Raw genomic sequence first — 25,545 nt, forward strand, 5'->3', positions numbered from 1 at the left:
GGAAATTTCACTACCCTTTCATCATTATCATATGTTCCCATTATAAGAATCAATTTTGAATGCCTTTGTGATATTTTTCTAAAGCACGTTTCTGGAGGTCACAACCCAAAAACAATAAAAACAATTTGTACTTTTTGGTTTATTGGGCTTTTCTCTTAGTGCATCTAATTATAAACGGGTAGTAAACTTGATCTTATTGCATTTGTGATAATACCAATAACTGCAATTCTGTGGGTTTTTATGCTATTATGGTGAAACATGTTCCCCTTCACTGAAATCTTCAATCATATAAAAAACAAATTTTCAAAAACTTCTCTTCGTTCCTATTTACGTATTACAATGATGAAGGGAAGCGACCAACGAAAGGTGTAACTGCTGGCAGTGCCAGGAAGCAAAACAAAATTGATTTAGAAATGAAAATGATTAAGAAGTCCGAAGCAGGAAAATGTTTGCCCTCTATTGCAAGGGAATTAGGTCTCGCTGCTTCAACAGTGAATACTATTTTAAAGGACAATGTGCTATACATGCATTGTCAAAGGATAAACGCACTTAAGATCAACAATGATCACAAAACAGCATTCAGGTGCTATATCGAAGGTGGAACAGCTGTTAATAATATGGATGGAAAATCAGATTCAGAAGCAAGTGTCCCTGAGTCAAGCAAAAGCAACAAGTATTTATAAAGATGTTAAGGATAAGTATGGTGAACCCCAACCCAAGTTCGTGGCAAGCAACGGGTAGTTTAATAGGTTCAAGCAAGATGGATCCTGACAGCGAACAATTCTTAAAAGTTAACAGAGGGATGAATGATATGCTTGCTACAAAGAAATCTACGATGAAAAGAAAAAAGCCACAGTCCAGTCATCCATTAATATGTTCTTTCGTAAGGTTGAGCGGCCAACCCCTTCTAAATCTCCACAGCCCTCAATCTCCGCAGCGACATACTTATCAGCTGAAGACATCAATTCTGGTAACGATGCGCGAGGGGTAAAACTTAATGAAGTTATGCCTGTCTCCTCCCTTTTTTTGTAATTTTATAATTTTGAAATTTTTTTTAAATTACATGCTTTTGTAATTTTTCCTGTGCATGAGATAAAAAAACATTTCGTCAAACATTTCTTTTTGATTCAATCAATTCAGCGAGCACAGTTGCGAGTGCTGCACAAGCATGGGGGAAATTCCGACTTAGGTAAAATCCAACTTGCGTAGCGTCTCGTGGAACGCACCCTTACATAAGTCGCGGAGTTCCTATATAGGGGATGCAGGATTTGAATATGGGGAGTACAATGTGTACAGGAAGGACAGATAAGATTGGAGGGGGGGATTATGCTCTTACTTAAGAAGCACATAAAACCTAAGGCAGTGCATCCAGTTGACCTGGGTGGCCAGTGCAATGTTCAGCCAGTTTGGTGTAAAATTAGCATTGGGAAAGCAAAAATGAGAGTAGGAGTGTATACCCTTAATGACTTTGATAAGTACAATGAACAACTGTACAGAGAAATAGTGGGCCAATAAATCAGAATGTCTTATAATGGAAGATTTTGACTTTCCAGATATTAAGTGGAACTTGTGAGATGGTCAATCACACACTAGCAAGGCTTTTGTGGATTTATCGGATGATTGTTTGATTGTTTTCTACAGCAGCATGTTAGAGAGGCAACTAGAGGGAGTAATATTTATGATCTGAATATCAGTAGTGATTATTCATGCATTAAAAATCTGCAGATAAAAAATCACTAGGTGGCATTGATCACAGTATATTAATGTGGAATTTACTTAAAGATGTAACTATCATCAAGGTAAAGGGAACAGTTTTTGCTTTCGTAAAGATAACTACAGTGGTCTCAGACTAGTTTTAAATTCTGTACAGTGGGACTAACTGATAATGTTACCATCAACCTATTCTAAATGGGAAGAATTCAAGAAATTAATCATAGAAGCTACTAAACTCTTCATACCAACTAAGAAATACTGTTAAAGGTTTAGGCCTCAATGGACGTCAGATGAACTAATGAGACCTCATGGCAGAGAAGAAAAATTCACAGGATGCATATAAATTATCAGGCGACACAAAAATTAAAAAATAAATATAAAATAGTCTGTAATCAAATCACAAAGGAGGTTAGGCAAGTGAAGGCAGATTACGAGAAATCTTTGGCAAAGGATGCAAAGAAAAACAGCAAAGACTTCTTTACTTATGTAAACACTAATGAATCAGATTGGTCCACTTGTTATCGATGGTTTGACTGTTGATGAGCCTGTTCAGGTTGCTAACAAACTGAATGAGTATTTTGCATCTATATTCACATATGAGGAATTCTTTAGACAAGTGGAGGCCAGAAGTTTTTCAAACTGTAACAAGGAGGCAAATGATTTTGTTTGCAAATGAATTCAGGGGAGGGCCACACAGACTGGAGATGTGTGAATGTATCCCAATTCTTTTTTTTTTTTTTTTTGTTAGTTGTTGGCGCATCGGGTTCTGTGGCCATATTGCACCTCCCGAGATTTTTGCATTTTCTACTCTGATCCAAGCCCGAGGCAGGATTCGAACCCGCACCCTTTGGGTTTCCAGGCAGTCACTTTACCACCCGATTAGCCTGGTCGGCATATCTATCCCAATTCAAAGACCTGCTAGTTTAACTTCTGTTGACCTCGGGTGCCAAGTGATTGTGATCGAGCATTTTCTCTGTGCTTAAAGTATGAGTGTTTAAAAGTGATTTATAGTTCTTTTAAGTTCCTATACTTAAGAAATTTATTTATTGAATAACAGCTCCTGTTACAAAAGTACTTGTACAGAGCAAGAAAGAAAACCCATCTTTCTTTATTTTTCATATTTCTATTAATAACACTTACTACCTTACACTTTGTCACACCAGGCACTGCTCCTGGTATGGAACCTTCGCAGAACAGTTAAATTGCCAAGGGCCAAAAGGAGTAAATATGGATCCTAATGTGTTTCTGCCTTTAGAGCCAACAAGCTCTCGGCGAGACACAGAAACCGAATGTGACATGTTGCAACCCGAGAGGTTTGAAACCAATCCCTCAGTGACAGATTTTCCTGCATTTCTCATAATGTACTCTCTTGTTCGTGAGGCAACTCACGTGTTCAAAAGGCAACTAGAGGGAGTAATACTCTTGATCTGATTATCAGTAGTGATTCTTCATGCATTAAGAATCTGCAGATAAAGGAACCACTAGGTGGCAGTGATCACAGTGTGCTGAAGTGGGATAGAGGTAACTACCATCAAGAGTAAAGGGAAGGGTTTTTGCTTTCGTAAAGGTGACTACGGTGGTCTGAGACAGTATTTAAATTCTATACAGTGGGACCAACTGATGATGTTACTAACAGCAAATTCAAAATGGAAGGCATTCAAAGAATTAATCTTGGAAACTACTAGGCTTTACATACCAGCTAAGAAATATTATTCAAGGTTTAGGCCTAAATGGATGTCAGATGAACTAATGAGACATGTGGCAGAGAAGAAAAATACATGGGATACATATAAATTAATGGGTGCCATAATTATGAGAGCTTCCTTGGACTCAGGGGAGGTACCCATGGACTGGAGATTCCAAATGTGACCCCAATTCACAAAGGAGGATCAAAGGGCGACACAAGTAATTATAGACCTGTTAGTTTAACTTCTGTTCCAGGGAAATTAATGGAGGCACTGGTTAAAGAAGCACTGCAGGATCATCTAGACAAGACTTCACTTATAGCTAGGACACAGCATGATTTTGTTAAGGGGAAGTCCTGTCTGACCAATTTGATTGAATACTATGATGTGGTCACAAAGGAACTGGATGCAGGGAATAACTTTTATATCATATATTTCGATCTTAGAAAGGCTTTTGATACTGTTGCACATGGAAGACTGCTGCACTAATTGGCGCAGTGTGGCATTGGAGATAAATTGCTGGTATGAATAAAGGGATGGTTGAATGGGAGAAGACAGAGAGTGGTAATCAATGGATACTGCTCTTCATGGACTGATGTTATTAGTGGAGTTCCTCAGGGTTCAGTGTTGGATCCATTGTTGTTTTCTGTATTTATAAATGATATTGATGATGGTATATCAGGCTTAATGTCCAAGTTTGCAGACGATACAAAGGTTGGCAGGGGTGTTAAGGACACTAATGACAGTATGCTGCGGCAACAGGATCTAGAAAAGTTGAGCAAATGGGCTGAGAGGTGGCAAATGAAGTTTAACATTTAGAAATGTAAAGTACTACATATGGGAAGCAGTAACCCCAGAGTAACGTATCAGCTCTGTGGTACTACACTTTACAGAGTATTTTTGGGTCTAACGGCACCAGGGATTTACCCCATCTCCGCATATGTTCTTTGTATCTAGGTCAGTACGCTGTCAAGGCCAGAGGTTTAAAATTGTGTGGGTCATGTGTTGTGTAATATGTTGTGCCCCTTGTTCCTCTGGTTTGTTAGCCACCAGGCCGCAGATGGGACCTGTCGTTTACGTATTCTGCCATGAAAGTTTGCTCTGGCAGGTCCTACAACCTATTTTCTTGAGATTTCAGTGACTAGGGCTTAAAAAAAAATAAAATAAATAAAAAATAAAATTCTTCTTTTTCTTTTGGGCACAGATGGTACATTATATGCTGCGTAGAGGGGCTATAAGGGATAAGCGTTGGAGGTGATAAGATTTCCTAATAGGTCGGGCATGAATTTTGTTGTTTTATATTTGTACGTGTGGGGCAGGTGCTGTGTCTGGTGGGGAGGGGAGGTGGAAGACTGGGGGGTTGGCAATTGGAAGTAAGGGGTCTATAGGGAAGATGCCCTGTTGAAATAGTGGGTACCCCACCAGAGGAGAAAGAGGGGTGGCAGGAAGGCCTCTGTAGTGGAGTGGTCAGAAGCGGGAGTGCAGTAGCACACGCTCTTTGAGTAGACCGGGATTCAAGCCTCTGACTGCTAAATACGGTTGATCTGCCAACCCACACGGGACCAGCGTGGCAGATTATGGTCCATTTCCTTCAGCATGAATTGTTGAGGAGGCTTCCATTCTGCAGTGGTTTGATAAGGGCTGCAGTTCACCTTTTTTATTTTTTAGGGAAGATGACCGCTGTTGAAATAGTGGGGCATGCCCATGCCCCACCAGAGGAGAAAGAGGGGTGGCAGGAGACAGCAGGCCGTCCCCTCCCCCCCCTAGGGAAAGATGAGTAAAAAGTAAAAAGATGAGTAGACAGAGCCGGGGTGCTATATGGCATCATAAGATGCAGTCTTCACCTTTGTGTTTGGGTCCTTCGGAGGTCCAAGTCCAAGTTGCAATCTTCGTCTTTGCATTAGTCCAGTGGAGGTCCAAGTCCAGAAGTCAGGTCCAGTTCGTTACGTTTGTGTGTTGTATTTACTTCAGGTGGTCACTAGTTCAGAGTTTCGCAGTCACCTCAGGTAGTTACGTCTGTGTTTTCATAGGTTAGTGATGATGTGGCAGGGATCTTTGTCTTTCAAAGAGTTCACGGGCAAAGATGGTGAAAGCCCGGTAATTATTTTCTTCTTGGTTTCTTAGCAAGGAGTTGATGCGTGTATATACAGCTGACATCTGAGGTCCTCATAGTTGTCACAGTCATGGATAAGATGTTCCCAGATTTCCTCCTGACCGCAGTTACAGCTCGGGTTGTCGGAGATTCCCAGCTCATGGAGTTTTCCTCTCCGTGTCCCATAAGAAGGAAGGTGGTGTGCAAGCCAGGGGAAAACCAGGACGGGGAGATAGGATATACCCTACTGACATTGGGTATAAAGTTTTTGGTGACTTGCCCTTTTGTGGTAAGATTCCATCTATTTTGCCAGATAGATTGCAGATGTTCCGTTAACCTCTTATTTTCTGAGGATTTGCTTTTCTGTGGATCTATTGTGTAGTCTAGATAAGTTGTGGTTCTTCCTTTCAAATGTTGGTGTAGCAGCCCACAGTGCACAATCTCCAGGTCCAGGGGAAGGAAGCCCGCCAGGATCTGGAACACATGGGTGCTCACTTTGCAGCAGGCTCTAGTTGTTGTCAATAGTGTGTATCGACTCCAGCTTTTTCTTGTTGACTGCTGTGTTTGCTTTCTGATACCATGCGCCTGCACCATAGGCAAGGATGGGGATGAAGAGAGCTTTGTATAGAAGGGAGAGGGGCCCTCTTCTTTATTCCCCAGTCCCTCCTGGTGATTTTGGTTACCAAGGCCGAGAGCTTCCTTGTTTTCATTCTGAGATAACAGAGATGAGATGTGAAGTTCAAGTTTCGGTCCAGTATTATTCCTAAGTATTTTAGTTCCTGTTTGAGTTTGATGGTCGCTCCATTTATTTTGATTAGTGGAGGTCTACCAGGGTCAAGAGCACCCCTGAGGAGTATTGAGTTTGTTTTTTCGGTTGAGATCGTTAGAAGATTCCTCTTGGCCCAATCCTGTAGCATGTGTGTGGCATGATTGCCTATGGCCTCCAGTTGAGCCCTGCTGTCTGCTTGAAGCATCATAATCAGATCATCAGCGTATGCCTGTGTAATGACATTTGGAATATCCAGATTTAAAAACTCATGAAGCACCAGGTTCCACAGGAGCGGCTCCAGGACGGATCCCTGCAAACCGGTCTGGATACAGAGGTAAAGGGAGTGCTGACTGTGATTCTTCGGTTTTCCAGGTAAGATTTCATGCAGCAAAATAGATTTAATGGGATTTGAGCCTGTCGGAGCCTGGCCAGAACACTGGGCCAGCAGAGGGAGTTAAAGGCTCCAGCGAAGTCAATTGAGATGAGGAGGAAATATTTCCTGTTACAGTTTCTGACTGCATCAATGATCCTCTCGAGGGCATCAGTGGTGGAGCATCCCCTCCTGAAACTAAATTGGTTTCTTGACATCAATTAAGCATTCTGGTAACGGTTTTCAATTCTGTGGTAGATGAGTCGCTCAACGAGCTTGCTCAGCATCGACAGCAGAGCGATAGGCCTGTATGAGCCTGGCATGTCCTGGGGTTTTTCAGGATAAGTCTGACTCGGGCTGTCTTCCACGAAGTTGGAAAGAAACCCTCCGTGAGGCATTGATTTGCTAGGTTTAATATAGTATCCGGTATAATTTCCACTGCCTTTTTTTAGGCTCTATTTGATCTTTGCTGGGAGTTTTCCTGTTTTGCATTTTGGCTGCAGCTATGTTGAGTTCCGTTATCGTGAAAGGGAGCTCCACTGTCTGGGTGGAGTATTTATCATTTCCCTCGCAGAGAGTTCTCTGTTCCTGCGTGTGTGGAATTATTGAAGGTAGGAGGATATGGTCCAATATATTATTAATCGAAGAGTGCCAGGATCCGGTGTATGTCCCGTGAGGTGTTAAGGTGGCAGCAACGACTTCTCCCCTGGGGAATTTACTGATGTTGATTTTATATACCACTCCCTAGGGGTCTGCATTTCCCACTGTAGATACAAGGTCTTCCCAGGAGCGTCTCTTTCTTGTTTTAATTTGAGCTGTATATTGGTTCCTGACCTCCCAATATTGCTGTCTGCGTATGTCAACCTCTGTTTGGGACCAAGATCTGCATGCCCTTTGGAACCTTTTTCGGGCATTATTCACTCACTGTCTTATTGCCTGGAGTTCCGGTGACCGCCAGTGGACTGCTTTGGGAATGGGCTTCTTCTTCCTGATGGCCATATTTGCTTCTTCAGTTATAAGCTGCGTTACTTTTTGTTGGTGTTGATCTGGATTGAGATATTTTGGGTCAAAATTACTACACTTGACAGTGGTAGAGAATGAAAAGGACCTGGGGGTAATTGTGCAGGCAGATATGAAGTTTTCTGAGCAGTTCAGACAGTCTGCAAGAGTAGCTCATGGTGTCTTGTCAATGATATACAGGAATTTTTATTAGCAGGGATAAGGAGTTGATTATCCCCTTGTATAAGGCAATGGTCAGGCCACACTTGGAGTACTGTATACAAGTCTGGAGGTCTCATTTTAAGAAGGACATAGAGCTGCAGGAATGAGTACAGAGAAGGGCAACAAGATTAGTGAATGGAACAAAGGGTTCCTCTTACGAAGAAAGGCTTAAATTTTGCAGATTACAGTGTCTGGAGACTAGGCACCTGCGAGGTGATCTGATTGAGGTGTAAAAGCCTTGAATGGTTTGAGCATTCTCAATGCTGATGGGATTCTTCCTCTTGTTCAGAATAATCACCTGAGAGGGCATAAATTCAAATTGAGGAAAGACAGTTGTAGGATAGATGTGCAGAAGTTTGCCTTTGGCCAGAAGGAAGTTGATTGGTGGAACAGACTTCCATCTTTTGTTGTGGAAGTTGATAGCGTTTTTTTTTTTTTTTTTTTTGTCTGATGCTGCATAAGCTTGCTTTCTTGCATTGTATGCCTCTACTAATGCTAATAGATGTGGATGGGTTGGTTAACTTTTCAGTCATCCTTTATAAATATGTAGTATAAGGGAGCATTCAATAAGTTAATTTGCCTTCACTATAAATATGCTCTGCATCTTATTAAAAAAAAACTCTAGTTTTATCATATTCTCTGAACTGTTTGTCTTATTTGTGCAAGGTTTTTTTTTTTTCTTTTATGTGAACCCCAAACACGAGAGGTATTAGAACTTATAGTACTTAGTACCATGCTTGGGTTGGAGGTTGAGAAGACGAAAGAAGATATTTGTTGACATTGGACTTGAACTTCTGTAGATTGTAATTTTCAGGAAATACGTATGAAGGAAGGTTGTTCCAGAAAACGGCAGTTGAATGAATAAATGAGGAAGATGAAAAGTTGGTTCTGTGGGTTTGAAGTTGGACAGTAAATGGATGTTGGCTGGTGGCGGCACGTGTTCGGACTGTTTTGAAAGAGAGAGAGCAGGAATTATAGAAGCCAATTCAGAAGAACAGTGCCCATGGAAGTATCTGTAGAAAGTGACACCCCCCCTATGCCACTGCGGACTACGCGAGACATGGGGGCACTTGATGTACGACTGCCCACTGTACGAGGATCTCCGCTGCCGATTTATAACCACCACCCAAATAATGCTAAGAGACCAGGAATATCTGATACTAACTGAAAAAGATACTTATAGTGCCTTCACTCAATATGCGCAAGACCTCTTCACAAGAAGGCGGACTTTCCCGCATCCACCACCACAACAACAACCATGAAATGATATGTGGACCACCTTCGGACAGGACACAGCCTCACGAGTGACTTTCTATCCAGCTGAATTCCAACCAGCCCAATGAGACCGCAGAGCTTTCTGCATATGCCAGCCATAATGGCAATCGGTGCCGGCGCTCTTGCTGGACCCATCTTTCTTACCCCCTCCCTCGGCGGTAGGGGAGGAGACAGGATTTTTTTTTTTTTTTTTCCCCTCCTGCCTTCTCCCCTACTCGCCAACCCATATTTCCTCCTGGTAGGGCATGGGCATGCCCCACTGACTTTTAATGGGGTCGCCTCCTCTATCGACCCCATTTCTTCTGTCTTTCTCCCCCCAGTCTTCAGTCTCCTCTCCCTCTCTACCTGCTCACCAGCGTATATCCCACAGGTCAAAACTTAATAGCTCCAAATTAAGTTCGCTCACATTTCGGTCTTTCAATCTAGCGATCAACCCACGCAAACGTTTTTTTTTTTTTTTTTTTAGGTCCTTGCCACTGAAATCTCAGGAAACTAGGTGGCAGGGCCTGCCAGAGTAAATAACTGTAATACTAGTGTACCTGGTCTGCCTCCACGGGGCGAAGTGTGGGCAACGTTGGGCCTCAGCTGGGGTCCGGCGGCTAAATGGCCAGAAGAACAACGGTACACAACATCACACACCTCAAGATCCATATACTTTTAAATCTCTGGCCTTTACAGTGAACTGTATCACACCACAATGTAAACTACGCGGAGATGGGGGAAACCCCTGGTGCCGTTTGACCCTAAACACACTTTACACTTTACACTTTACACTTTATCTGTAGAAAAGGCATGGAGCAGAAACAGTACATCTATGAGAAAGCGAGTGGAGAGACTCTGTTAGAGATGAATCATTAATTAACCTAACTGCCTTCTTCTGAATGGAATCAAGAAGCCTGAGAGAGGTTTTGGGGGCACCACCCCAGATGTGGGAACAATATTCCATGACAGGGCGGATTTGCGATTTATACAGAGTGAACAGCTGTTTGGAAGAAAAGTAACGCCGAGAGCGAAAGAACTGAACCTTGGGGGACACCGGCATTAGTGGAGAAGTTAGAAGACAGAGAGCCATCTACCATCACCCTCAGTGAGTGATCAGAGAGAAAACTGGATAACCAATTACTAAAAACAGTTGGCAAACCATAAGATGGAAGCTTGTTTAGAAGACCTTTATGCCAAACGCGATCAAAAGCCTTTGAGATGGCAAGAGCAACTACTTGTGTTTCACCGAACCTTTCCATTGAATTAATCCATAAATGGGTAACATAAGCCAGAATATCACCAGTGGATCGACACTGACGGAATCCATACTGGCGATCGTTGATCAGACAGAAGGTTTCTAGGTAGTTTTGAGTTGGCGTTTATTGATTTCTCCATTACTTTAGAAAGAGTAGAAGTAATTGCAATGGGGCGATAATTGGATGGGAGAGATTTGTCACCCTCTTTAGGAACTGGCTGGATATGAGCAAATTTCCAAGCAGAAGGAAAAACACCTTTGGAATAAGAAAGTGAAAAAAGGCGGCAGGGAATAGGAGTAAGTTCAGGAGCACAGGTTTTGAGAACAAGTGGAGAAATACTATCGGGACCTGGAGCTTTCTTAGCATCAAGATTCATCAAAATCCTTCTGGTATCCTTTTGACGGAAGACCACAGGAGGCATTGAATAGAGCGTGTTGGGAATGTTGGGAGGTGTTTTACCAAGATCATTAATATATGAGCTGGAAGAAAAATGGGATGCTAGCAGGTCAGCTTTCTCCTTGGCTGAAGTGACAACAGAACCATCTGGTTTGGACAGAGGTGGGAGCAGAGATGGGCAAAAGTTGCGGCCAATAGCTTTGGCAAGAGACCAGAATGCTCGGCTACCATCAGGGCAAGAAGCAAGTTTTCTACTCTTAGCCTGTTCAAACTCAAGTTTTGACTGATTAATAACTGCTTTACAATTGTTGCGAGCTTTGGTGTAGGCAGAAAATGAAACTGAAGAATTAGAAAGAAGCCAATTATGATATGCAACATTCTTTTCTTGAACAGCCTTAGCACATTTATTGGAAAACCAAGGTTTAGATAAAGGACGAGATTTTAAAGTGGAGTGTGGGATAAAGGATTCCATTCCTGCAAGAATAATTTCACTGACACGATCTGAGCAAATGTTGACATCAGAAGTTTTGAAACAGTAATCCGACCAAGGAAAAGAAGAAAAGAAATCTCGCAGGTCATCCCATTTTGCATTCTTGTAATGCCAAACAACACGAGGTTGGGAATAGCCATGAGATAAAGGTTCCATTGGAGAAGAGGCAATCACCAAGTTGTGATCTGAAGTGCCTAAAGGACCTCTCACTTCGACCGTGTACTTAGAAGGGTTGTTTGTGAGAAAAAGATCAAGCGTATTGGCTGTATGATTAGGATTGTCCAGTATTCTTGTAGGTAAATGAACAATCTGTGCTAGGTCATTGGTAATTGCAAAAACCTCAGCATCTCGACCTGCTGGGTCGGTGTGACTAGAAAACGGAAGCCAGCTGGGGTTGTGAACATTAAAATCACCAAGGAAAATTACCTCACTGTTAGGAAAGTTGGACTGGAGAAAGTCAAGTTGCAAAGAGAGGAAGTCAAAGAGCTCCAAGTGATTAGTGGAGTTGGGAGAATGGTAGAGACAACAGATGAATTTGACACAATGAGGTAGAGAGATTTTAAGCCAGAGAAGATCAAAGAGAGGAGATTCCAAATTGCCAAGTCTCTCACAGGGAATATCAGAACAGACATATGCACAAGTACCACCTTTGAGGCGAAAGGAATCATACAGCGAATAATTTGGGCATCTGAGATGAGCAGTAGTTGAATCAACCGATAACTGAGATTCTGTCAGAAAAAGTACATGGGGTTTGGCTGACTGAAAGTGGAAATGGACATCATTGAGATTAGAATTGAGGCCACGTATATTTGTGAAATGAATTAGGAAGTGCTTGGGAGGTTTAGATCTTTCACAGATAAGCTTGCTCTATTAGTTTGACAATTCATGGTGTATTCAATAGTAAGAAAAAGTGGGTGGGACATGCTGTATGAAGTAATGAAATTTTTGGATATGGTGTACACGTGGTAAGAATATACCCAGATCCTTGACATAACGTGGCCTCGACAATGCTCCCCGCATACACACTACTCGGACTCCCTCCAGTCACTATGTGGCAGAGCAGAGGTAGCAAGATTATACACTAGCTGATCCGGAAGCCTCCTAGAGAGTTACCAATAGGTTCGGTCCGGTGTACTAACTACCGGCCGGCCTGCGAACACCGTTTTAGAGCTGTACCCTCGAAATGTAAGGAATATTGGATCTCGCCACGACGTTCATCATAACCTCTAAAGTCATCAATCATACTGCATTATGGAAGAGATTGGAAAGGGTTGACCGGAACTTAGCTCTAGAGACTAAACATGGGTTCCACCACTTCAAGCCTCCAATAAGCAAAGTGGTGGTATTTCACCGGTTGATGAGAGTCATCTACCACCTAGTACTGCCTGGTAACATACAGGGTCGGCGTTCTTCCATGTGGTGTGGGCGCCACCCCTCGACCCCTGCTTACGTTGGTTCACACCTGGGTGGTCACCCACCATGTACTTGTGCATGGAGGTTATACCCAGGATTACTAACAGTCTCACCATCGTGAAGGTGCAAGCAGAGGATTTGGCTGTCACAGACTGTCCGGACTTTGCTGAAATTGGTTCCATTGACTTGAGTGTCACCCGAATATTAGTTCCATCAGCGTTTTAGACTCCCAGGTAGCAAGTATAGCTTGTCTGGCATATCTGAGAGAATGTCTGTGACAACCTCAAGGTGCTCAATATATTGACGTATGGAAGAACAGAAGAGATTCAAAGGAAAACACCGATGTCATGAAACTGGGTTATAAATTTTTTGTAAAAAATTTATGACCCAGCTTATTCAGGCTGTCATAAATTTTTGTGAAAAGAAGGAATTGGACAATTTCATGAACACATGAAAACTTTATATGGTGATGCTACTCCTTTTGATTATCAGATAAAGTTTTGTTCTAAGTAGTTTAAATGGGGTCAGGAATCCATAGAAGATAACATTGCTTGGAATGACTAATATATATATATATATTTTTTTTTTATTTACATTAATACAAAAATACATAAACACTCTATTTACAATCATTCGAACCTGTGTAAGAAACTCCAGCAGAAAATGGATCTTCTCTTACAAAATTGTAAAACACAACAAAACTCTCAAGACTCAAAAGTAAAAGAAATGCATGTATGCAAACTGAAGGATATTTATCTATTTGTGTATGTATATGGCCTGTTTGTAGTGACTCCAGAACCTGGATCTATATCCGCAAATTCTCTATCTTGACTACAGAATCTGTGTAATCAGGACGTGAAATGTGAGCAGCCAACACCTGAGCAACTGATGCCCGTCCCAAGGCACGTGGAGCCAGACATAATCTACTATCTGCGGTTCGGTAGTGTGCTAAAATCCCGCATCCACTGGAGGTTGTGCAATACCAGTGGATGCCAGCAATCCCATACTCAGGATGCAGCATGGAAAAATAATAATAATAATAAAAATAAATAAAATTTTAAAAAATAAATAAATAAAATGTATAAATTAAAATTAATAAATAAATATGATAATAAAAAAAACAAAACAAAACACCAGTGGTTGACATCTCTCTGAACAACATCAGAGATCAAAAGAATTCAAGTCCATAATGACTGGTAGGTGACACAGGGAACAGTTTATCAAGAGCTTGTTGAATTATTCAGTGTGGTGAAGCATCTGCATTCTTCCGCTGAAGATGTTGGTGAAGATTTGAAGGGCTTGAAAGTTAGTCTCATTTTCGATTAAGTCTTTAAGATTGACTTCTGAGATGTTCTGAACCTTATTTTTAAGTGTTGTCCGTTGTTCTTGGTAGTTAGGGCAGGACAATAGGATGTAGTTCCAGGATTTCTCTTCAATAGAAGTGACCGGAATTGTGTCAAAAACTGGAAGATATAGTTTTGCAGGATAGATGTATCAAAGTATGTATGATATTTTTGCCTTTAGCTGGTGGGTAGTTGATTGCAGAAACAAACTTCTGTCTGTTGTGGAAGTTGATAGCTTAAATAAATTCAAGGAAGAACCTGACAAACTATTGGAGGGAATGGATGGGTGAGATGAGAAGGGTTATTTTATTTTTTTTATTTTTTTGGCTGATACTGTATAAGCTTGCTTTCTTGCATCATTTACCACTGATGATGCTAATAGTCAGAGAATATATTTCTGAGGGTTCAGTGCTGACCCTCTTCCACAAACACCTTATCATAGCAGAGGTTACTTCTTGTTGAGTGCCAAGAATTCTCACACCTCTTCAGGAACAGTTCTGGGCTCAGATTTATGAGGAAAATTTATACATATCATATTCAGAAGAGTTTATTTCAAGAATTGTAACTAATGATGAAATGTGGAATTATCTAGTACCCAAAAACAACAGCAAAAAAAAAAAAAAAAAAAAAAAAAAAACTTGGTTTCAGAAAATTTCCTTTGCACAAATCGTATTTTTTGTTTATTTGTAACCTGGAATATTACTAATCTTTAATTGAAAAATTATCTTTAAAATTTTTGATATAAAAATTTATAATGCTATTTTTGTGAAAATTTTTTTTTTTATGTCCTGTCTAGCCAGTAAATGGGTTCTCATTCCAAGAATTCCAGATCTTTATGATGTTAGATTAAGGCCATGGTAAGTATAACAGTAGAATAAGGAAGAATATAAAGAGGATTAGTTTCTAAGATATGATTTTAATTAATCTATAAGATTTTCAGAAAAGAATACTAGTATTCAAATTTAAATATGTATTCCACTCTATGACATGAACCCTTAACCATGTCAAAGGTCAAGTGTTCATGTCATAGATATCTACAGTCAAAGCGACATCCCTCCTGAGGAAGGAGAAAAGTGGTCATTATATCGGAAGTATGTTATGTCGATTGTTCATAAAATCAGTAACAAAACAAGTAAAAGCTTGAACATTTAATGTAATTCTACTAATACAATATAGTATAACCTTATTTATAATATGTACTACACATGCATTAAATTAAACAAGACAATTATGATTGTAAATTTTGCATTGATCATAGAGTGCAGTGGTCCAATCTTCTCAGTGTGGGATTAGGTTACAATAAATTCTAAATTTCACTACATAGGCAACACACCTATCAGGACCTAACAAGAGAATTGTTTTGTACTTTAAAATAATCTGTAAAATTGTGCTGTTTCAACGGTAGAGCATGTTTTAAAAGAGATTTATGAAGGTGTGCAATAGCAGTTATTTCACTTTTGCAGTTAGGCTGCGCTTGAAATAATTGACGTACAAGTTCTAGTCCTCGATGAGCATCTTTCACTGAAATTTCTTGTTCAACCACAGTAGGTTCCTCATCTTCATCACTAGAAATTTCAGAAGATTCCATTATGTCAGCAAATATTTCTTCCCTGTTATCGAACTGTTCTTCACAATTAATAGAGGAAGAAGCATGTGAAACTTTACACATTGCATCATTTAAGGCGGTAAATCCAGCATATTTGAAGCAGTTGGTGACACTTTTTCATCAACTTCATCCCATGCTGAAAAACACTGCCTGTGGGATTTTAATAGTTTTTCATAAAACATTGAATTATACATTGATCAAGTGGCTGAAGAATTGACATCATTTATATAAAAAATATAAAAAAAAGCGCTGACCCCATATATATAATGGGAAAAGGCAAGGACAAAAAAAAAAAAAAAAACTTGACAGTGATTGCACGTAAGTTGTTTTACATGATAATGAGGAGTACAGTTATCTACAAACAGAAAAATTATTCTATTCTTCTCACTCATTCTGCAGTCTGTCTAAGTTTCTGATCCATTCTTCTTAGATCTGTGATGTCATTCATGCTTTTTGGTTTGCTTGATACGTAGTCTGTAATGTCTTCAAACCTTTAAAGCATGGAGGCTTCTGGGCTTTCCCAATGATTAAAAGAGGAAGCTTCTGTGTGCCAGATATGTTTGCTGCTAGGAGAATGATAATCTGTTGTTTAGCCTTTTTTCTGCCACTACATTTCTCACCTTTAAATGGAAGTGTTTTATCCAGTATCAATATAAATTACTTTTCTTCTAAACAGCTACTCACTCTGTACAAATCCCAAATCTGCCCTACCATAGAATATTGTTACCACATCTGGGGCAGTGCCCCTATAACGTCTCAAGCTTCTAGACTCCATTCCAAAAGAGGGCTAAGTTAATTAATGATCCATCTTTTCAAAGGCTCTCCACTCTCTGTCTCATAGATGTTCTGTTTCTGCTGCCTGTCCTTTCTATAGATACTTCCATGGGCACTATTCTTTTTAATTGGCTTCTATAATCCACCCCCACCTCTCTCTCTCTCTCTCTCTCTCTCTCTCTTCCAAACCAGTCCAAACATCTGCCACAACCACTGAGCATCCAATTACTGTCCCACTTCAAACTCACAGAGCAAACTTCTCTGGTTCCTCATTTATCCCTTCAACATCTGTTTTCTGAAACAAGTTCCCTTCACACATATTTCCTGAAAATTATAATTTATAGAAATTCAAGTCTATTGTCAACAAGTATCTTCTTTTATTTTCTCAACCTTCAACCTATGCATGGTGCTAAGTATTAAAGGTTCTACTACCATTCATGTCTGGGGTTTTCATAAATAAATATTCAAAAAAAATCCTGATGCTACAGTAGGCACAACGTGAGAAAAGAATTCCCAGTTTCATGAACTTACATATCGAACAAATTGTGGAGTAAGGCAGTTGGTAGCAAAGGGAAGATGACAGCGTAGATATGCTACCACTCAGAAGATTATGAAAAGAGTCTCTACATGCAGATGGAATGGACAATGTCGATGACTTGTTATGGATGATTTCAACTTTCCCCTTACTGGTGGGAGCCAAATGAGAGGGAACCCCACTATGGTGGATCAATATTTAAATCAACTAATTGATTATTATTTATTAACAGCATTTTAAGGAAAGTATTAGAGGCAAGAATATTCTAGACCTGATCAACATTCATGAACCAGATGCCATCACAGGGCTGAGAGTACATAACAGAGTTCTAGGTTGAATAATAGGGGTGGGGGGAGAAAGAGGTCATGGTTATTAAAGACAAAGGCATGGGTTTTAATTTCAGGAAGGAGACTATGAGGAGACATATATACACTACATTCACCAAAATATTATGACCACCTACCTACCTAATAGCATGTTAGGCTGCCTTTTGCCATGAAAACTGCTTGCAACTGGCATAGCATCAACCCCACAAGATCATGGAAGGTTTCCTCAGGTATTATTCACTAGCTGGATAAGGCATCCCACAGTTCAGCAAAAGAGCAAGACACTAGTGTTGACTGGCAAATACTGCGTTCCACTATATCCCACAAATGTTCGATGGGATTAATGTTGGGGGAATATAGTGGCCAGCGAAGGACACATAATGGGTCTAGGACACGATCCTAGACCCATTCCAGCACAATGCAGACCTTGTAAGATGGGTGGTGTCTAGTTGAAAGTCTGGCACCATTTGAATACATGGTCACCACACAGAGCAAACTTGATCCGAAACAATTCCAAGGTAGGATCTAGCAGAGAGAGTGTGTTGAATGAGGATAAGGAAATCCAGTGACGTCTGCAAAAACTAGTCTGCAATCAAGTCACAGAGGATGTTAGGCAGGCCAAGGCAGATTATGAGAAATCTTTGGCAAAGGATGCAAAGACAAATAGCCAAGACTTCTTTTCTCATGAAAACACTAGAAGGAAGGGGAAGAATGATTCCAGTCCACTTGATATCAATGGCTCAACTGTTAATGATCCTGCTCAGATTGACAAGCTGAATAAGTATTTTGCATCTACATCCACGCACGAGGAATTCTTTAGGGAAGTGGATGTCGGAAGTTTAACTTCTCTTCCAGGGAACTAATTTGTTTTTGTAATAAATGAGAGGAAATTGATAAAGTTAAATGTAAGAAAGGCACCTGGTGTGGAAGAAATCTATCCACTTATATTAAGGGAGGCAGCAGAGAAAGTAAATAAACCCAAGAGATCCTTGGCTTCATGAGAAGTCCCTATTGATTGGAGATGAACAATCTCCAATTCACAAAAGAGAATCAAAGAGCAACATGAATGTTAGAAGGATCGAAATTAATTAAGTTGTCTTTGTCACACTACCTTGAGATCAGCATTTAAGGAATTGGTAGTGAATTTTCAAGAAGTTGAAGGCTGTTTGTGTAGGGTAAGATTTCTGAAACTGGAAAATGGAATGCAATGTAGTATCGTCAGCAACAACAGAGAGGATATTCAGTCAATGGAAGAAGGTCATTAATATACAAGAGATAAAGACTGGGAGAAAGAACTGAACTTTGGGGAATACCAGCATTAGTAGAGAAGTTAGACGTGTACAGAGATCCATCTCTGATTACCTGTAGCAAATTGTCAGACAAAAAACTGAATACCCAACTGCAAAAAAAAAAAAAAAAAACAATCGGCAGTCCATAAGGTTTCCAAGTGATTAGTGGAATTGGGAGATCAATAGAAGTAACAGATGAATTTGACATAACAAAATAGAGAGATTTTAAGCAAAGGAGATTGCAAATTACAAAGTTTCTGACAGGGAATATTAGAGCAAACACATACACAACTGCCACCTTTGAAGCAAAAGCAATCGTACAGTGAATAATTGGGGCAACTGAAATGAGCGGTGGTTGAATCAACCAATAATTGGGATTCTGTCAGAAAAAGTAAGTGGGGCTTGGCAGACTCTAAGTGGAAATGGACATCATTGAGATTGGAACTGAGACCACATATATTTGAGAAATGAACGAGGAAGTGTTTGGGAAGTTTAGACCTTTTCACCTATAATTTTGTTTCATTAGTTTGACTATTCATGATGTATTCGGCAGTAAAGAAAAGGTGCGGGGTTGACATGTATGAAATAATGAAATTTTTTGATATAGTGATCTGGATGCCTCCTAGAGAGTTACAAGTAGGTTCGGTTGGGTGGACTATCTAGCAGCTGGCCTGCAAACACCATTTAGAGCTGTACCCTTGAAATATAAGCAAGATTGGAACTCATCATGATGCTCATAAACTCAAAAGGCATCAATCATACTGCATGATGGAAGGGATAGGGGGTTGCCAGAGCTTTTCTCTGGAGACTAAATATGGGGTTCATCACTTCAAGCCTCCATTAAGCAAAGTGGTGGTATTTTACCAGTTCATGAGAGTCGTATATCTCCTAGTGTTGCCAGTATCACAGAGGGACAGCATTCCTCTGTGTAGGTAGGCATCACAACTCAACCCCTACTTACTTTGGTTCACACTGGGTGGCCAGCTCCAGTATGTTAGGTGCCGCATTTCAGCGCTTGCACATGAGTGTTATACACAGGTTTACTAACAGACCTATCATGAAGGTGTTACTACAAGGTCTTCTAATAATATTAAAAGAACTTGTAGTTTTTTACAAGAATTCTTGAGATGTGCAATTGTTATATTGAATTAAATAAACACATGACTGTATTACTCCTTTCCACCTCCCTAACTGGGGGCGCCTCCGTAGCCAGGTGAGCAGGAGTAGCAGTGCATAGCACACGCTTCTTGAATAGACTGGGGTTCGAGCCCGTGACCACCAAATATGGAGGATGCGGAAAGGTCAGGGAATGACCACCGCATATCTCCGGAGCAATATGGCCTTAGTTGCTAATGCTCCTAAAAACCAAACAACAACAACCAACTACCTAACTGGTATTTATCTGAACTCTTACAGCCTCCGTAGTGATATTGTCAATGACTCTTACACTGTCACCATTCTTCAAATGTATTCAGTTTCTACAAAACAGATTCCTTCTAAACCTACCAGGACTGGTCATGCTGATTAAAAGCTTCCCCCGAAAGCTTTGCAGGGTCCCTGAGGGGGCTAGAGTTAGTACAGTTGCTAGTGTTTCATATTTGTTATTTAATTTAAGTTCTTTAAAAATAAGTAGTTTAAGATATGTCATAAATATTTTTTCAGGTATGTTCATGCTTCCAGTTCTCCCAAAGATGTATTGATATTAATGGATGCGTAAGTACAGTAAAACAGTGAATTTAGTTATTGGGCCTTTTCCACAGGCTTAAATATGTTTTAATTAATTACTGTAATTTATGTATTCAACTTTAATGATATATTTAAAAGCAAATATATTTATTTCTGTTATTCAGGTTTACTTGAATCAAAAATCAAAAACTATTTCAAGGTTCCTTGAAAGGTATAATTTTATAAAAGCAGAAAGGATAATTTTATAAAAGCAGCATAGAAAGAACTAATAGTATAGCAATTTCACTAATTGTTATTATCTGATGTAGTGAATAAGAGAAAAATCTTAGTAAAGCACGGTTTGCTGATATTTTTGCTAAATGCGGTATTAATTTGTAATTAAAATATACAGTGGGACATTGATTATTATGAGGATTGAGGCTGCTCCAGATAACAGAATATTGGGTAATAAAAACCTATTTTTTTTTTTTTTTTTGCGGAGGTTTGAGATTTATTTATTACCATATACAGTATTTGCAATAAAAAGTGTGGACATACGGAGTAAGTTTAAAAAATGCTGTAGCACAATATGTGTAAGATTTATAGTTATATGTACAAGCACTCCCCGGTTTACGTAATACTCGACTTATGGAAATTCGACTTTGCGTAAGTTTTTGCTGGCCAGTGCAAACTTAAAAAAATCGTGGAAACGTATCTTGCATCCCGTAGAAATAAATGGAGGTATCGTGAAAATATCGTAATGTGAACCCAATAACACATTGTTTTTTTGGTAATTCGTTCCAAGACTTCGGGAGTTGAAATTTTCGTGATATAACTAAGCTATTTATCTCTCTAAAAGGTAATTTTTATAATGGAAATTGCACTACACTTTCATCATTATCATATGTTCCATTATAAGAATCAATTTTGAATGCCTTTGTGATATTTTTATAAAGCACATTTCTGGAAGTCACTACCCTAAAACAATAAAAACAATTTGCACTTTTTTGTTTTATTGGGCTTTTCTTTTAGCGCAATCTATAATAAACAGGTAGTAAACTCGATCTTATTGCATTTGAGATAATACCAATAACTGGAATTCTGTGGGATTTTACGTTACGGTATTATGGTGAAATGAGTTCCCCTTCACTGAAATCTTCAATCATATAAAAAACATAAATAAATTTCCAGAATCTTCTCTTCATTCCTATTTACTTATTGCAATGGGAAAGGGACCAACGGAAAGTGCAAGTGCTGGCAGTGCTGGGAAACGAAACAAAATTGATTTAGAAATGAAAACGATTAATTAAGAAATACAAAGTAGGACAAATTTTGTCATATATTGTGTGGAATTAGGTCTCGCTGCTTCAACAGTGAATACTATTTTAAGGGACAGTGCACATATATAAAAGAACATGTTAAAGGATCAATGCATTTAAGATCAACAGTGATCACAAAACAGGGTTCTGGTGCTATATTGAAGATGGAAAGCTGTTAATAATATGGATGGAAAATATCGGATTCAGAAACAAATGTCCTTGAGTCCAATGGCCATTCAAACAAAAGCAAGAAGTATTTATGAAGATATTAAGGATAAGTACGGTGAACCCGAAGCGAAGTTCGTGGCAAGAAACGGGTGGTTTAATAGGTTCAAGCATCGTGCTGGTTTCCAAAACATTAAAGTATTTGGTGAAGTTGCTAGTGCCAATTCTGCAGCTGCAGAGAAATTTTGTGATGTGTTGGTGAAAACCCCTTATAAATCTCTACAGCCCTCAACTTCTGCAATGGCGTGCTCATCATCTGGAGAATTACTTCTGGTAATGATGCTCAAAAGGTAAAACTTGCTGACGTTATACCTGTCTCCTCTCTCTTTTTGTAATTTATAATTTTTACTTTATGCCTGTCTCCTCTCTCTTTTTGTAATTTATAATTTTGACTTTATGCCTGTCTCCTCTCTCTTTTTTGTTATTTTATAATTTTGTACACTTTTGTCACTGCTTCTCATGCGCTTCAAGTAGAAGTTGTAAATGACGGCCTTGGAAGCAATGAATAAGAACTTGCAAGTGGTGTATGCTGTCTGCTCAGAGTGAAGCAGGAACCAGCAGTCCTCCAAAGTGTGGGCATGGTTGCAGACAAGCTTTGCTACATCCAAATCATACTCGACCAGTTCCTTGTTCACACAGGGCACACCAGGTATGTGTGTTCCAGGGTACCTGGAGTGGCGGAGAAGATGCAGTAGTTTGAGGTGTGTAACCTGAAAATTTGTAGCTTGACTGGGGTAGGAAGGATGTTGCGTCACAGTCTCCATTGGATGTCACCATTCGATTTGGAGCATTTCGTCCTGTACAGGAGATTCCACTGAAAGTTAGATGGTGGCATGTGGTGAGTGGTGAGGGGTACAGGGACAGCTTGGCTGTATGGCGAGACATGATTAGTTGATAGACTTTTTTGGAGAGTGCAGGAGACAGAGGTACCATGTCTTCTAGTGATGTGATGATGATGAAGGTTGGTGTAGGGTGAAAATCCAGTCACATTCCCAATCCCTTTAGCTGTAGTGATGTCTGGAAGAGCTTGTGCGATCGCTGATTTTAGACATCTGTATTGCCGTTTGCATTTATGGTTTTAATGGTCAAATCTTCTGATTCTTTCCATTCAAGGCTTGGTGTCAGGAGGTCGCCTTTGGTTCTTATTCCTGCCCAGTTCCACATAGGAAAGAAGAGAATATCATCAGTTGCAGGGTCTATTATTCTTTTAATTTAGAAGAGCGGTGCTGAAAGTATTGTGGGAAGGGATGTTCCCTCAAGAGTATGGTGAAGGTTTAGCTTTTTCCAGCAGTACAGTGCATCTTTATAGAAGGGCGGTAGTTTGAGTGATGCTGATGTCATATATATTCTCAATATTGTTAAAAGAGATAGTTCTCTAAAGGCTGTTGCTAGTAGTTTATCCGTAGTGCCAGAATGTGGGTATTTTGTTTGGAGTATCTTAAGGAGAAAGGTGATCTGGAATGCTGTGATTTTGTCATCAAGAGAGACCTATCCCTGTGAGTGAGCAGCTGACTGAGTTTGGAACAGCACATCCAGTTGGTTTTGTTCCAAAGGGAGCTTTGGTCAGATGCCTGGATTTGGTGGAGGAAGTCAACAGGTGGAGTGAGAACTTTGAAGGTGTGCCAGAGAACATTTGCCACCATCTGATTGACCACAAGCACTCTCCCTCTTGGTGAAGATGTGGCACACACACACACGCTTCTCCATTTCCCCAAGTACTCTGGTGACACTCAAGTCAAGTGGACTTGACTTGAGTGTCAATTGGGTCCACTTGACACTCAAGTCAAGTGGACCCAATTTCAGCAAAGTCCGGACGGTCTGTGACAGCCAAATCCTCTGCTTGCACCTTCACGATGGTGGGACTGTTAGTAATCCTGGGTATAACCTCCATGCACAAGTACATGGTGGGTGACCACCCAGGTGTGAAACCAACTTAAGCAGGGGTCAAGGTGTGGCACCCATACCACATGGAGAAATGCCGCCCCTCTATGTTACTAGGCAGTACTAGGTGGTAGATAACTCTCATCAACCGGTAAAATACCACCACTTTGCTTATTGGAAGCTTGAAGTGGTGGAACCCATGTTTAGTCTCTAGAGCTAAGTTCCGGTCAACCTTTTCCAATCTCTTCCATCATGCAGTATGATTGATGACTTTTGAGGTTATGACGAATGTCGTGGCGAGATCCAATATTTCTTACATTTCGAGGGTACAGCTCTAAAACGGTGTTCGCAGGCCGGCCGCTAGTTAGTACACCGGACCGAACCTATTGGTAACTCTCTAGGAGGCTTCCGGATCAGCTAGTGTATAATCTTTCTACCTCTACTCTGCCAGATAGTGACTGGAGGGAGGCCGAGTAGTGTGTATGCGGGGAGCATTGTCGAGGCCACATTATGTCAAGGATCTGGGTATATTCTTACCACGTGTACGCCATATCCAAAAATTTCATTACTTCATACAGCATGTCCCACCCACTTTTTCTTACTATTGAATACACCACGAATTGTCAAACTAATAGAGCAAGCTTATCTGCGAAAAGATCTAAACCTCCCAAGGACTTCCTAATTTGTTTCACAAATATACGTGGTCTCAATTCTAATATCAATGATGTCCATTTCCACTTGCAGTCTGCCAAACCCCGTGTACTTTTTCTGACAGAATCTCAGTTATCGGTTGATTCAACCACTGCTCATCTCAGATGCCCAAATTATTCGCTGTATGATTCCTTTCGCCTCAAAGGTGGTACTTATGCATATGTCCGTTCTGATATTCCCTGTTAAAGACTTGGCAATTTGGAATCTCCTCTCTTTGATCTTCTCTGGCTTAAAATCTCTCTACCTCATTGTGTCAAATTCATCTGTTGTCTCTACCGTTCTCCCAATTCCACTAATCACTTGGAGCTCTTTGACTTCCTCTCTTTGCAACTTGACTTTCTGCAGTCCAACTTTCCTAACAGTGAGGTAATTTTCCTTGGTGATTTTAATGTTCACAACTCCAGCTGGCTTCCGTTTTCTAGTCACACCGACCCAGCAGGTCGAGATGCTGAGGCTTTTGCAATTACCAATGACCTAGCACAGATTGTTCATTTACCTACAAGAATACCAGACAATCCTAATCATACAGCCAATACACAAACAACCCTTCTAAGTACACGGTTGAAGTGAGAGGTCCTCTAGGCACTTCAGATCACAACTTGGTGATTGTCTCTTCTCCAATGGAACCTTTATCTCATGGCTATTCCCAACCTCGTGTTGTTTGGCATTACAAGAATGCAAAATGGGATGACCTGCGAGACTTCTTTTCTTCTTTTCCTTGGTCGGATTACTGTTTCAAAACTTCTGATGTCAACGTTTGCTCAGATCGTGTCAGTAAAATTATTCTTGCAGGAATGGAATCCTTATCCCATACTCCACTTTAAAATCTCGTCCTTTATCTAAACCTTGGTTTTCCAATAAATGTGCTAAGGCTGTCCATGAGAAGAATGTTGCATATCGTAATTGGCTTGTTTCCAATTCTTCAGTTTCATTTTCTGCCTACACCAAAGCTCGCAACAATTGTAAAGCAGTTATTAATCAGTCCAAACTAGAGTTTGAACAGGCTAAGAGTAGAAAACTTGCTTCTTGCCCTAATGGTAGCCGAGCATTCTGGTCTCTTGCCAAAGCTATTGGCCGCAACTTTTGCCCATCTCTGCTCCCACCTCTGTCCAAACCAGATGGTTCTGTTGTCAGTTCAGCCAAGGATAAAGCTGACCTGCTAGCATCCCATTTTTCTTCCAGCTCATATATTAATGATCTTGGTAAAAC

General features: G+C 40.3%; 1 protein-coding gene across 3 annotated transcripts in view; it reads left to right on the plus strand.

Annotated features, from left to right (window-relative positions):
• LOC150078191 (voltage-dependent calcium channel subunit alpha-2/delta-2-like) overlaps positions 1 to 25,545 on the plus strand; it is a 663,667-nt gene that overhangs the window by 65,055 nt on the left and 573,067 nt on the right. For all 3 annotated transcript variants that reach the window (XM_090384688.1, XM_090384689.1, XM_090384690.1), the window contains exons 5-6: positions 14,802 to 14,862; positions 20,198 to 20,248. In XM_090384688.1, coding sequence (XP_090240814.1) covers positions 14,802 to 14,862; positions 20,198 to 20,248 — 112 coding nt within the window. The remainder of the gene's footprint in view (positions 1 to 14,801; positions 14,863 to 20,197; positions 20,249 to 25,545) is intronic.

Source organism: Mastigoproctus giganteus, chromosome 11 (genome assembly GCF_048544385.1).
Source record: "Mastigoproctus giganteus isolate SK-2022 chromosome 11, ASM4854438v1, whole genome shotgun sequence".
Taxonomy (NCBI): Eukaryota; Metazoa; Arthropoda; class Arachnida; order Uropygi; family Thelyphonidae; genus Mastigoproctus; species Mastigoproctus giganteus.